Genomic DNA, 14,068 nt, shown 5'->3' with positions numbered 1-14,068 from the left:
GCCTGCGGCAGTCCCGCTCCACATCTGTGTGCTAATCCCATAACCTCTTCCTTTTCCATATTGCTTTGTGTTCTCTCAAGGTCATGACTGAGTCTGTATGTCAGTTTTGTTGGATACATCCATCAACACACTTGTCTCTGTTTTTTTGTTACCATGGTGGTGCTTCACTCGCATCTGGACTAGTCAGTGGGCACTTAGCTGTTTTTAGTCTCTGCCCTCCTCTTCCCATGATACTTTGCAAATGTTAGCCCTTTCTTGAAGGCAGAAGAGCCCTAAGCCTGTTAGACTCTTCTTCATCCCTCAGGGTCCAGCTCAAATACCACTTTACAATCAGTGTCCAAGGAGCCCCTCCCAGAACCTAAATTGTTCATTGTTGTTTCTCCTTAGTAATTAACACCACTCATGGGTACATTTATGAATATAATTGTAAAATACTTTTTTGAATGTCTTTTTAAACTTAAGTTTCTGGGGATGGGAGCATGAATTTTTCTCTAGTGACTGGGTATTTGCCAAGTGAGTGATCTCTTTAAGTGCTGTTCCACATTATCCCAATAGATCATCCATCTATTTTTCTTTTACTAGGTGTTGCATTATTTCAGGTTTAAAAACTTAATAGTACATCATTATTACATCAAACAATTATATGAGTAACCATTTTAATGTGCACATTGTCTTGGGGTTTTATGCACAGAGAATGACTCTGCTCACATTTTGTCTGGGGGATACTGGGAGAGGAAAGTGACTTGTTATGTAAGTATGTCCTGTCTATAGAAAGACTGAGCCGCAGAGCTGCAAGTGACTGACAGGGCTTAGTAAATCCCTGGACTAGGGATTGGACCCTCCGCCTTATGCTCCGTTCCTGAGCTACATCCCCAACCCTCTTCACTGATTGTATTTTGAGACAAGGTCTCACTAAGTTGTCTCTGTACTTGCAATTGGTCTGCCTTGGCCTGCCACAGAGGCAAGATTGCAGGGCTGTATCATTAGGTCTGGCTCCAAGTTTGAATTCTAAAAGTAGAATACAACTTAAATAAATTTAGAAGCACACATTTAAAGCTCTTCATGAACATAAATAAAGTTGTATATGAAAGGGAATCCAGCAATCCCTAAAATGAAGGCAGCATTTAAATTCTTGAGCTGAAGAGCTATTTCAAGATCATGAAAGCTTGTTTTTTGTTTTGATTGCTTATATTCTGCTATGCCACGTTAGTAAGAAATGAGTCATTCATCTTAAACTGCTTTTTTATTTGGGGTTTTTCAGATGGAAAAGCCTTTCCAGATACAAGGCAGCAGCCTTCCTTCCCTCCACTTCCTTCAAGCTAGATGAGGACAAACAGTGATAAATGACAGGAGGGTTCGAGAGAGAGAGAGAGAGAGAGAGAGAGAGAGAGAGAGAGAGAGAGAGAGAGAGAGAGAGAGAGAGAGAGAGAGATAAAGTTACTTGTAGCTAGCCATGTTGGTGGCATTTACAGTCTGAGCTACTCAGGGAGCTGAGGGGGGCTCATTTGAGACCAGTCCTGGAAAACAGCAAGACCCACACTCCAGTACAAAATGATAAAACAAACTGGGAGAAAGGTGTAGCTGGTAGAGCCTCCCCTCTAGGATGCCCAGGGCCCTAGGTTCTTTCTTGGTTTCATAAAAGGAAACCATACCAAGCCAGATCCCTCAGAGGTACAAGATGAGCATGCTTGGTGATCCTCCCCTCCTCTCTCCGGCCCCAGATGCATGCTGAGCCGATGGTTACGTGTGGTTGGACTTACCTTTTCTCTGTCCTCCTACAGTGCTGGAATTCTAGCCAGGTCTTTGAATCCTGCTGCATACAGTGTTAGGAGCTGAGATTCACACTTGCTCATCCTGAGTGACTTAAGTTCCCACTTACACTTAATGAACTGTTTTCTTAAGAAGAAGACATATTTGGAGTTATTTTTTCCTTAATATGTATATCCTGAAGGATTACCTAAGATGAATGTTGCCCTGAGTAGCTGGATTTACTCCCCCTTTTCTCTCTCTGACTCAAGGAGGGAGTTATTTTCCATATTGTTAATAACAGGTGCACATAAGAGAAACGTACGCATACTGCTTTTTAAAACTTTATTTTTTATATATCTGAGTACACTGTCACTGTTTTCACCAGAAGAAGGCATTGGGTCCCATTATAGATGGTTATGAGCCACCATGTGGTTGCTGGGAATTGAACTCAGGACCTCTAGAAGAACAGTCAGTCCTCCATAACCTCTGAGCCATCTCTCCAGCTCAAGGTGATCATTTTTATAGACATAAATATGATGAATTTATGGCTTTCTAAGCTGTTACTACTTGGTAAAGTGTAGAAAGATTCTACTTCCAGCTGGGCAGTGGTGGTGCACGCCTGTAATCCCAGCATTCTGGGAAGCAGAGGCAGGTGGATTTCTGAGTTCGAGGCCAGCCTGGTCTACAGAGTGAGTTCCAGGACAGCCAGGGCTATAGAGAGAAACCCTGTCTCGAAAAAACCAAAACCAAAAAACCAAAAAAACCCCAAACCAAAACAAAGCAAAACAAAACAAAAAAAGAGATTCTATTTCCTCTAGTTGTGAAGTCTTTGTATATGCATCCACATCTTTGGGTGGATTAGGGTTGGAATTATGTTAAATATAGGAATGGGTTTGAAGTCAGTTCATAGGATCACACCTTCCCCTTCTCACTCATAGCATGGTTATTCATTTGGTTACAGCTTCTTTTGATTCTTCAGTGTAGGTCTTAGTGGGTTCTCATTAATGCTTTGTCATTTCCAAGTGCTAAGTATTTAACTGTGGACCTGTATCTAGGGCTTCTAGGACCTAAAGGAAAACAGCCTTATCCAGACATCTATCTTGTTTTTAGAGCCATTCGGTGTCAACAGTCTTTATTATTCTTTTGCTTAAAGAAATATGCCAGGTGGTGGGGAACGCACCTTTAACCCATACACTCAGGAGGCAAAGGCAGGCAGATCTCTGTGAGTTCGAGGCCAGCCTGATCTATAGCATGAGTTCCAGGACAACCAGGGTTATACAGAGAAACCCTGTCCTGAAAACCCTAAGAAAGGAAAAAAAGAAATATGATAGTTGGTGATGGTAGCACATGATTATAATCCTATAACTCTAGAGGTGGAGGCAGGAGGTTTCCTGTGAGTTGAGACCAGCTTAGATTTCAAAAGGGAACCTTGTCTTTAAAAAGAAAAAGATGAAAATGTAGTAGTGGGCTTAATGGCTTGCATGTATTTTCTCTTTTTCATCTTAAAGGAGCTTTGCCCTAGTAGCCTTTGAAGGACACTTCACTCACTCTGAAATGCTGAGATCCTTCTACAGTAACTATGGGTCTGTGGGGCAAGAAGAGTGCTGCTCACGTCTTTAAAGGGTTGTCTTGGAAAGAAACGCTTCACATGGCTGACTTGATTACCACATAGTACAGCCTGAAATAGGTGGAGGACGGCTTGTAAGCCCATGCTCAGACTAGCCACCTTCTCAAAGGGTGGAGAGGAAGGAGTTTAAAGGGAACTGCTTGAGCACTTCACACTGCTTTGGGACCTAACGAACAGAACTGCCGCTGCGACAGTGTATATTTTCCTGTCACAAGATGCGTGACAACAGCTATTTAGCTCTATAGCGTGTGGTCTTCTAAAATAGTATATCTTGCTTTCCCTCTTTTCCCAGCTCACAAGAGAGGATTTTCTCTGTTTACTTTAGTGGTGTCTTGACAAACACTGGCATGCGTTTGTGCTCTCCAAATGCCAGATTTCTTTCTATACAATGCTTTAGCCTTTATGTGAAGAATCATGAAAATATACAAACTTCAAAGTTACATTTCTAGGGAACACACAAATATTGCAGTAGTTTATACATAGGAAACATTTCTGCAATGTGTCTTTTCTTGCCGGGGGATGTTTTTTTGAGACAGGGTTCTTTGTGTAGCCTCGCTCGCCTAGAACTCACTCTGTAGACCAGACTGACCTCAACCTCATGAGACCCACCTGCCTCTGCCGCCTGAGTGCTGGGATTAAAGGTGTGTGCCACTACCTACACCTGCCTACTGTGTCCTTTTTTATTTTTTAAGGTTTTTCATTTGGTAGACATGTTTATCGTTGGAGTCATTGTAAGTGCACTGGGGAGGGAGTCCCCAGCTACCGTGAGACAGTTGTTATCCTCTTTTAGCATAATCTTATTGTCCTTTTCCTAATTTATCTAAAACCCTGAAGGAGAGAGAGAGAGAGAGAGAGAGAGAGAGAACCAGATGTTAATGAGAATAAAATAAGGGCTAACCAGATGTTAATGAGAATAAAATAAGGGATATTTCTAGGCCACACTGGTTTGCCTATTGAAAGGTCACAGTTAAACAGTGTAAAGTTTTTAAAAAAGTGCCCAGAAGAGAAATTTCCCTAGTGGTAAATCATTTCTCAGTCATGGCGATTAAATGTATGTACCTTAATCTGCTGATACTTAGCCATGCAGTGGTGGTACACGCCTGTAATCCCAGCACTCTGGGAGGCAGAGGCAGGCGGATTTCTGAGTTTGAGGCCAGCCTGGCCTACAGAGTGAGTTCCAGGACAGTCAGGGCTATACAGAGAAACCCTGTCTTGAAAAAACCAAATCCAAAAAACCAAAAAAAAAAAAAAAAAGAAAGAAAAAACATTGCTGATACTTAGTTGTGGGTAGACCGTGACACACTTATTACTAGGTGTCTGTCTGCAGTTTCTTTTGACCTCTTTGCTCAGATCCCTGAGAGATTAGCTCACACAGAAGTCTCCTGGAGGTCTGAGAGTTCTGCCCTGTTCAGCCCTGGCCTGTTTGTTCTTTGGGGATCCTTGGGTACAGTACTCCAAGAACACGAGGTGCTGTAGGTGTCTGAGACAATTAAATTGTATAAGCTCAGTTTATAGTTAGAATGTATATCTCTTTCTGAAGAAGTGGGAAAGAAATGGCATCTTTGATGGTGATTATGACGTTGGAGGGTTCTAATGGGGAAGTTTAGGAGTACTGTCTTGTGTCTCAGCTGTCCTAAAACTCACTCTGTAGATCAGGCTAGCCTCAAACTTAGAGATTCACTTGGCTCTGCCTCCCAAGTGCTGGGATAAGAGGCCTGAACTACCATGCCTGGTCTTCTATTCTGTTTTCTAAGAAAGTAGCTATTCTTACTCTTCCTTTAGCTTTGAAAGGTTAACATTTTACCTTATTGTTGTCGTTCATGGCTCAGAAGATGTGTGTTCTCCTTAATATAAAACTGACTTTGATATTTCATATTGACTTTAAGGGAAATGGTACTAAAAAAAAAATCCATTCTGAGGCAAAAGCATTCAGAAACCCCCTAACAAAATCCTGTCGCAAGCATGAGTCCAGATTGACCTGAAGGGAAACCACAGGGAATTTCACCTCCTTCATTTCTCCTTGCACCTTTAGTGAGCAACAGTGGTGGGTGGTGACAAGCGTGTGTGCAAGGAACAGGAAAAGTGACTAAAGCTGTCCCTAGGGTGCATGGGAATTGGTGTGATGTAGTTTGTTAATGGCAGAGAGCTTCAGCCTTCTAACAAATGGCCAGAAGGTGAGATTGAACTTTCAAATCAAGATGGCTGACCACTGAAAGCCCCCCAGACTCCGCAGTTGTCAGCGCCTTCTGTTGCTTTCCTCAATGTTCATGGGCCATGTCCTATCTTACAGTGTGCCTGAGAGTGGCTCTGTGAGCTCTGTGGGCATAGGGTCCACACACTTGTCTTGAGTGTTTTCCTGTTCCCCTTCCTGGGGAGAGTGAGTGGCCACAGTTCAGGCTCTGGTCACCTCATGCAGCTGTTTCCTTGCCCAGATGTTCTTTCAAGAGCTTGTCACATTTGTAGTCATTTTTGCTACCATTTGCAGCTTAGTGGTTACTGGGGATCTGAAGCTGGCTAAGGATCAGGCTAATAAATAGACTGTATAAAGACCTATAAGAATTAATTGAGAGGCTTGAAGAGATGATTCAGTTTTTAAGTGAGCATACTGCTCTTGCAGGCAATCCAGGACCATATCTCAGCATCCATGATAGGGATTCACAGCTGCTTGTAACTACAGCTCTAGGCGCATATACCCACACACAGACATAGACACACAGATTTTTCTAATCTCCTTTTCTTTTAAAAATTTATTTATGTATTTATATGAGTGCTGCTCTATCTGCATGTACACCTGAATACTAGTAGAGGGCATCAGATCCCATTATAGATGGTTGTGAGCCACCATGTAGTTGATGAGAATTGAACTCAGGACCTGAGTTCTGATTGTGCTCCTAACCATTGAGCCATTTTTCCCGGCTCCTTTTTTTTTTTTTCCTGATCTTAAAAAAGCTTTTAATCCCAGTACTCTGGAGGCAGAGGCAGGCGGATTTCTGAGTTCAAAGACAGCCTGGTCTACAGAGTGAGTTCCTGGACAGCCAGGGCTATTCAGAGAAACCCTGTCTCAAAACACATACACACACACAAAAGTAATAGAATGTGACTTTTCTCATGTTAGATTTATTTTTGGCTGGGGGTGTTCAAGACAGGGTTTCTCTGTGTGCCCCTGGCTGTCCTGGAACTAGGTCTGTAAACCAGGCTGTCCTAAACTCAGACCTGCCTGCCCTGCCTACGTTAAAAGCATGCACTACCATACCTGGCTCTTGGTAGATTTTTCTTGGAGGGGGCAAAGGAGGAGAGAATATGAGCCTTAATTTATTTTAAATTCTTTAACATATTCAAAGTTGTTTTGTTTTGTATTTTTCCTTTAGACACTCTCATGGAGCCTAGATTAACCTCAAACTCCCTACATAGCTGAAGATGACCATGAACTCCTAATCATTGTACCTGCTATTACATGTGGCTTTCATAATTCTTAATTAAAGTATTGGAACCTCATTACTTTTAGAATAAAAGATCCATTTTATAAGTGACAAAGAGGACATGTGTAAGATGTGCTGGTGCCTGCTTTAACAGGGCACACTCACATTATTCTTAGACTGTAAACTTCCTATGTTGATCTAGATATTATTGCATGAGATTACAAACTTGATGGACTTCTTTCTGGGAAATTTCCACCATGTTGAGTGTGTTAGGCTCTGCTTTGTGCAAACAGCCTGCTTCCTCCATGCTGATGCAGTTAACTGGCTGGTGAACGTCCCTATTCAGCCTCAGGTCTGGCTGTCACTTTTCATTCTTCTGCTGCGGCCTATCATGCTGGAGACATTAGCAGAGTCCCAAATCATTGGTTAGTTTTACTGTTCTTATCACTGCTCTTCACTGGGACCCCACCCTTTCCTGTGCAGTGTCATGTAGGTTCTGGAAGCTTCAACTGTAGCTTAGGTGCTGCCTTTTTCCCCTGATATTTTCATCATCTAAACTTAATATATTGAACCATTTAAAAATTTTAAAGGGCCTTGGAGAGTGGCTCATTGTAGGGCTGTAACACATCTCTCCCTGCTTTTTTGCCTCTCATCAGCCTCTTCTGTAGGAGCCTGGTGCCTTTCAGTGGTGATGAACAGAGTGCTAGGTGTACTCTTTGGTGGCTTTAAGGTGTTCTTAGTTCAATGTCTCAGCAGATAGAACCAGGAAACACATGCGTGTTTACACCCATATGTGAATGCATCCATATGTTTTTTTAAAAAAAATTATTTATTTTATGTATGTGAGCATACTGTAGTTGTCTTAAGATATACCCAAAGAGGGCATCAGATCCCATTACAGATGGTTGTGAGCCACCATGTGGGTGCTGGGAATTAAACTCAGGACCTCTGGAAGAGCAGTCTGGGCTCTTAACCGCTGATCCACCTCTCCAGCCCTGCATTCATATTTTATATCCTATATATAGGTGCAAATAAAAAGCTAGCTTATACAATTATCTCTGATTCCAGGCTGACACAACAGGATTCATTTTAGCCTTCCTCTCCTACAGTGTAACTTCTTACCCTAGTAGTAAAAATCCTGGTTCCCAGGATGGCAGTATACTTGGGTAAAAAGATGTGTTAGTAGTTTCAGGATTGCCAGTTATATTGCCTTGTGGGAAGCATTTTTAATGAGATTTATGGACTAGCTCAGTTCTCTTGGCCCTTAGTTTTATAGTTCTGCAGTTACTAAGGTTAATTCTTTCTTCCCCACCCTCACTGTGGTGTGCTGATTTGCAGTTAGGTTTTTTTTTTTTCCTAGTGATTGCTTTCTATAGTAGCTTCCCCCCATTTCCCTTGCATGACTGTGGCCCCGAGTCAGATGCCCGGGTACATGCAGGCCTCCTCACAAACCATTTTTGCTTTCTGGTTTATTCTTCCTGTGTTTCTCTTCAGTCATTTTAAACTCATCATGTTTGTGTTTGGTATTGCTTACCTAGAGAGGCATTCCTACTGTTCAAGTCAACTGCTCCTCACCTAATGGGTATAGCTGGCAATGCTGGAAGGTGGGACTTGGGATTGAAGAAAATGTTTTTTGTTTTTGAGACAGGATCTTATGAAACAGCTTAAGCTGACTTGGATTCACTCTGTAGACCAGGCTGGCCTCAGACTCACAGATACCTGTCTGTCTCTGCCTACAAGTGCTAGGATTAAAGGTGTGTGTACCACAGTGCCAGGCTTTGAAGGTGATACCTTTGTGTGTTGAATTTGCTCAGATTTGTATATTGGCTATGTGGTAAGCTGAAATTTAACTGATCTTATTTAACATTTACAATAAGGAAGGGGCGTGGGAAAGGATGAAGTACTCCCTGCACTGTCTTCTACATCCCCTTCAACAGAATACTTTATTTTATAATTGTTCAAACAATATAGTATTGCATGGTCCCTGAAAAATAAAGAGGACTAAGCAGGGAAGGTGCTTGCTATTGAGCTAACAACCTGAATTCTGTCCCCAGAACTTGTACCAGAGGTTTTCCTTTACTCTCCATTCATGCATGACAGATGCACACATAGCAGACTAAAGCCTATTTATTTATTTACTCATTAATTTATCTATTTGTTTATTTTTAGTGACAAAAGCATCACATATGTGGCTATAACCCTCTTTGTGCCTCAACACCAAACTAACTTTACTCTCCTTTTAAATTCTTCTTGTTCTGTTTGAGGCATGTCTCCATATTTTGTCCAACATGGTCTTAAGCTCTTCCTAGGCTCAAGCATTGCTCTTCCCCGGTCTTCAGAGTGTCTGGGACTGTACATGGTGTGCCTCTGTACCCGCTTCAGGTTCTTTGTACATTTCTACTCCCCTGTGTCATTAGAGAAAAATACTGCTTTCCAAGCGGGAGAGGTTTGTTTTGGACTTTAAACAGAAGTTGTGCTGTGTTGGAGTGTTTCTCTTCTCCTTTCCTTTTTCCTTCTCTGTCTCCCTCCCACCCTCCCTCCCCCTTCCCTCCCCTCCCCCTCTCTGTTTGTTAAGACAGGGTTTCTCTGTGTAGCAGCACTAGCTGTCCTGGAACTTGCTTTGTAGACCAGGCTGGCCTAGAGATCCAATTGCCTCTGTCTCCTGAGTGCTGGGACTAAAGGTGTGTGCCACCATGCCCGCCATGTCCCTTCTTTGTTGCCAATAGTTGACAAACGTCTGTTGTCAGGTGTCAGACTTTACCTCTTCTGCTAGCTCAGAGCCTCGGTGCTCTGCTACTGGTCAGTGATAGTCTATATTCCCCATGCCTTATATTTCAGGCTCAGTTTGAAGGTCAAAGGTGGTATTATTTTGCTTCCCTCGGAGTGAGATTGGGTATTTTTTGATATATTGATTATCCAGGTCCATTCCCTTTCTGTGGTGTACACATTTCAGTCATTTTTTTAATTGTCAGTTTGTATGAGTTGTTTGTATATGCTGGATTCACTCATCTCACATACAGTCAGTGGCATGCGGTACTGCTCAGTTGGTAGAGTGCTTGCCTAGCATGCATAAAACCCTGGGCTTGCTCCCCAGCACCCTATAAACTGCTGTGGGACACATTCCTTCAGTCTAGTACTGGGAAGGTGGAGGCAGGAGGATAGGAAGTTCAGAGTCATCTTCATCCAACTAGGGTAGCAGCAATAAATAAGAACTTAAATTCCTGGGCTGGAGAGATGACTCAGCCATTAAGAGCACCGACTGCTCTGCCAAAGGTCCCAAGTTCAATTCCCAGCAACCACAAGGTGGCTCACAACCATCTGTAATGAGATCTGATGCCCTCTTCTGGTGTGTCTGAAGACAGCTACAGTGTACTTATATATAATAAATAAATAAATCTTTTGAAAAAAAAAGGGGGGACTTAAATTCCTAAGAGGAATTTGGATAAAATAAAACATAAATAGATGAATAAGACAATATACGTACTTATAGATACCATCAAAATAAGATAAAGTCCCAACATCTCCCCAAAGCTTTCCTCCCCTGAGTACTTGATTATAGGCAGGGAAAGTGAGAGCAAGATAAGTGATGAGAAGGAGCTGAACGCGTCCAGAGACAGCAGCTTGTGCCTTGCCCAGAGGTAGGCCTGTTTGAGTAAGAGGGACAGGGTGGCAGACAGGTCAGACGGCTGCAGGTCGATGTGGCGATCTCCTCAGCCCCAGTGACTGGGAGTGAAGAGTCTAGCTTTTGTAACTGCTCCTTCCAGGGCCAGGCCAGGTTAGCAACAGCCTTGCTCTAGTGACGAGGTGCATTAGGACTGGATCAATGGGTTTGTGTTGTTTTAAGGCCTGGGCCCTCTCTTTAATAAAGGAACATTTTCTGTTTCAGATTACCTAGGAACAGTACGATTTGGGGTTATCACAAATAAACATCTTGCGAAACTGGTATCCTTAGTACACTCTGGAAGTGTGTATTTACATAGACATTTCAACACATCACTTGTAAGTATTTTAAAATCACATTTGTATTAGCACAGTGGTTCTTAACCTTATGTAGGTCACAGACTCAATTAAGAACTGGATGGAATATATGAGCCTCTCCTTAGGAAAGAACATGTGATTTTATGTGCAAATTGAGAATTCCTGTAAGCCCACTCGAGCCTCGCCCCGGTTAAGATCCAAGTGCTAGAGGGCTCATGACTGTGCTGTTACTTAGATTCTTAGATTCTGGATTAGCTTTGCTAGGTTGTCCTTCTTAGGTGAAGCTGCAGATACTCAGTTGGTGATCTCTCACTCCAGGTACATGATCTCCGAGATGAGCTTCCACTGGGCAGTATTGTTCATTTGTTCTTGTATGAAACACAGGGATGTGAGTAGCTTATGTCCTGTATTAATGGTGCAGTGTTGAAGTCTTTGTCATGACACAGGGAGAAGCTGGTAGCTTCTGATCTCAGAGGACCCGGGTTCTCAGTATCTCCTTGTTCCTGAGTTCCTTTGCCTTTTTGCTGGGCCTGCCGCCATTCACCTCCTCTGAGTACCGGGCTCTATAGCTGCGTTCTTGCTACTTAAACAGTCGTGGCTGACAGGGTATATTTCTGAAGTGTTTTATTTTTAATTACATTTATTTTGTCATATACACGCCACAGGTCCAAGGACAATTTGCAGGAGTTCATTTTCTCCTTTCACCATGAACGTCCTAGGAGTGGAACTCAGGTCGTCAGGCTTGGCAGCAAATGCACTTCCCACACTGAGGCCTCTCGATGGGCCTCTGAAGGGTTTTCACTGCTGGCAGGATTTGGTTGCAGTGAAGGTTCCTTCCCTTGGCTCAGGGTCCTAGGTCTTTTTAGGTGCTATTGAAAACTCACTAGGGATTCCCCTTGCTTGCCAGTCATTTTAGCATCTGCCTAACTCTTAGAGTACACAGATACTGGGCTTTTCTTCTTGGTATTCATATTCCGTTACACGTATTTCTGTGTTTTCCAAAAAAAAGTGTTTTAAACCCCCACTGTCCTCCTCTGAGCATTGCTACTGGCTGCCTCTCCACAGCCTGCCCCCTCTCCTTGCGCCTGTCTCGCTTCTCACTTCCTCTGCTTTGCTAGCTCTCATTTTCTCACACCATTGTTTTAGCTGACGTGTATTTATAGCACAGGACACTACGGAAGAGTAAGGGGGAAGAAGAACTGGGCAGTAGTTCTGGTGTTTGCCAGCAGATGCTTTTTATCAAATGAAGTATCATTGGAAGGTTAGTGGCGTAAAAAGCAGTAGGTACATTCATTTGAAGTTACTTAGGTCTCCATTCTAGTGTTACCACACTTCATTTTGTGAAACTTCCCAAAGTACCACTCTGGAAATTGTTTGAAACTTGTGATTTATATCATTGGACTTTCAAAAGTACTTTTATGTTCCAAAAATAAAAAAAATAAGACAAAAAAACCAAAAACAAAAACAAACAAAAAAAAACCACAACCCAAAAGCAAAGGGAAATGCCAAGTGTCTCTTCCTTCCTGCTACACATGATGTGATCTAGGACCTGTGTGTGCTCAGGTCACTCGCTGATTTGTTCTAGCATCTGCTGAATCCCTGTTCAATGCCAGGAATTTGTCCAGTTACTGGGGTGACCTTGAACAAAGCCTTTGTAGCTTCTGCCTAGTGGATGCTTCACTCTGGCCTCTGGGACAGAATTTGACAAGCTAAGATTAAGATATAACATCCTGTAACCATAGACAATAGACCTAGATTATTATAAATAGCACGTGGTGCTCTGTAACTCTCCTTACAGTGATTAGAGGTCATTACAGCCACCTGAAGGTAGGGACAGTGTCTGGATAGGTGAGTCTATCTCAGGACAAAAGGTGAACCCAGTGATCTGAAAGTTACCTCTTGCTCCCATGGTGGTTTTCTGCCCTCTTGTTGAGACTGTGTGGAGAGGTGGGCCAAGTGTTGGCTTCACAGCCCATAGTCATGGCTCTGGGTGCCTTTTCTTCCCTCGCAGTGCAGCCTGACTCGGCCTCTGGAATGCCATGCTAGGCTTTCGCTCTGCCTTGGCTGTCGCACCTGCATTATTGTGTTACATTTGTTCTTGGCAGGTCTTCCCCAGGGAAGTCATGAACTTCACAGCTGAAAACATCTATAAGTGGGCCTCAGAAAACCAGGAGACCCTCTTCCGATGGCTACAACCCCATGGAGGCAAGAGTCTGCTGTTGAACAATGAGCTGAAGAAAGGACCAGCACTCTTCCTGTTCATACCTTTTGATCCCCTAGCAGAGAGGCATCATCTCCTAGATGAGGTAAGAGTCCTAGTGGTTCTGACACCTGTCATAGCTCTCCATCCGCATTCATGGGCACTGACCCATCATCTCAGGCAGCCATCAGGAACAGTAGCTGGGCCTCAGTGGCCTTTGCCTGGGACAGGGATTCCCCAGCTTCTTGGACTTTCTATTTGTTGCTCTGGTCTGGGATAAATAGCAGAGAAGGGAAATGAACTTGTTTCCCCAGAGACCTAGCAAACAGCTCTTCTTCAGATGGTTATACTGACCTTCCTGTTGAGTGGGTAGTGGGAACTCAGGCAGGCTGATCAAGCCTATGGATGCCACTTTTGGGGGACCTAGCCAGGCAGCTGGACTGATGACATGTGCCTTTTTCTCTAAACCTTAATTGTTGTGCAGATGCACAGGTTTCCAGAGACAAATGCCCAGAGTCTTCCCTCCCTCCTGCCCTGCTCTCTGGGATATCCGTTCTCTCTAAGCATGAGTTTATTTTATATGTGGATCGTTCAGAGGCGCTTAGAGGGAGCAATAACACTCAGCAGACAGCCTGGGGTTGCTAAATTGGATTTACTGGGCTTTCCCCTTTCCTACAAGGATCCCTTAATTGGCCCAAACTATAATCTGAGTCACTGTAGGCGAGGCAGACAGTGCCTGTCCCTGGCCTCTCAGCACTGCTCTGGAAACTGGGGAAGAGCTCACTAGCCAGGCTCACTGTGCTGTTCTCCAGCATCTGGTTCAGTTGTTATGCCCACTGGGAGCCTTCTACTGGATGCACAGCCTGGCTTTAAAAGAAGAAACGAGAAAGAAGTGAAGCAGTTCTGTTCCTTCCACTGGACTGAAGTGGAGGGAAAGTGTCACTTCAAGCCTCATTCCTTTAGAAAATGTGCATTGCGTGCATGCTTTATGATCCAAGAATCGCTTTTCCATGCCTAGGCATCTAGATTAAGCGTTGACAAAGCCTTTGCATGCTTTTACTTTAACTTTTGAGACAGTGTCTCCCTTGACTTGGG

At 43.4% G+C, this 14,068-nt stretch overlaps 1 protein-coding gene across 4 annotated transcripts in view; it reads left to right on the top strand.

Moving 5' to 3' along the window:
- The window catches only part of Txndc11 (thioredoxin domain containing 11), a 61,354-nt gene that overhangs the window by 30,061 nt on the left and 17,225 nt on the right, over positions 1 to 14,068 (top strand). For 3 of the 4 annotated variants that reach the window (XM_052196215.1, XM_052196217.1, XM_052196216.1), the window contains 2 exons: positions 10,682 to 10,794; positions 12,879 to 13,079. In XM_052196215.1, the coding sequence (XP_052052175.1) occupies positions 10,682 to 10,794; positions 12,879 to 13,079 (314 nt within the window). The remainder of the gene's footprint in view (positions 1 to 10,681; positions 10,795 to 12,878; positions 13,080 to 14,068) is intronic. The other variant, XM_052196218.1, reaches the window with a different exon arrangement.

The sequence above is a fragment of the Apodemus sylvaticus genome, chromosome 10, assembly GCF_947179515.1.
Source record: "Apodemus sylvaticus chromosome 10, mApoSyl1.1, whole genome shotgun sequence".
NCBI classification, from domain to species: Eukaryota; Metazoa; Chordata; class Mammalia; order Rodentia; family Muridae; genus Apodemus; species Apodemus sylvaticus.
This window is presented reverse-complemented; position numbering and strand designations above follow the sequence as displayed.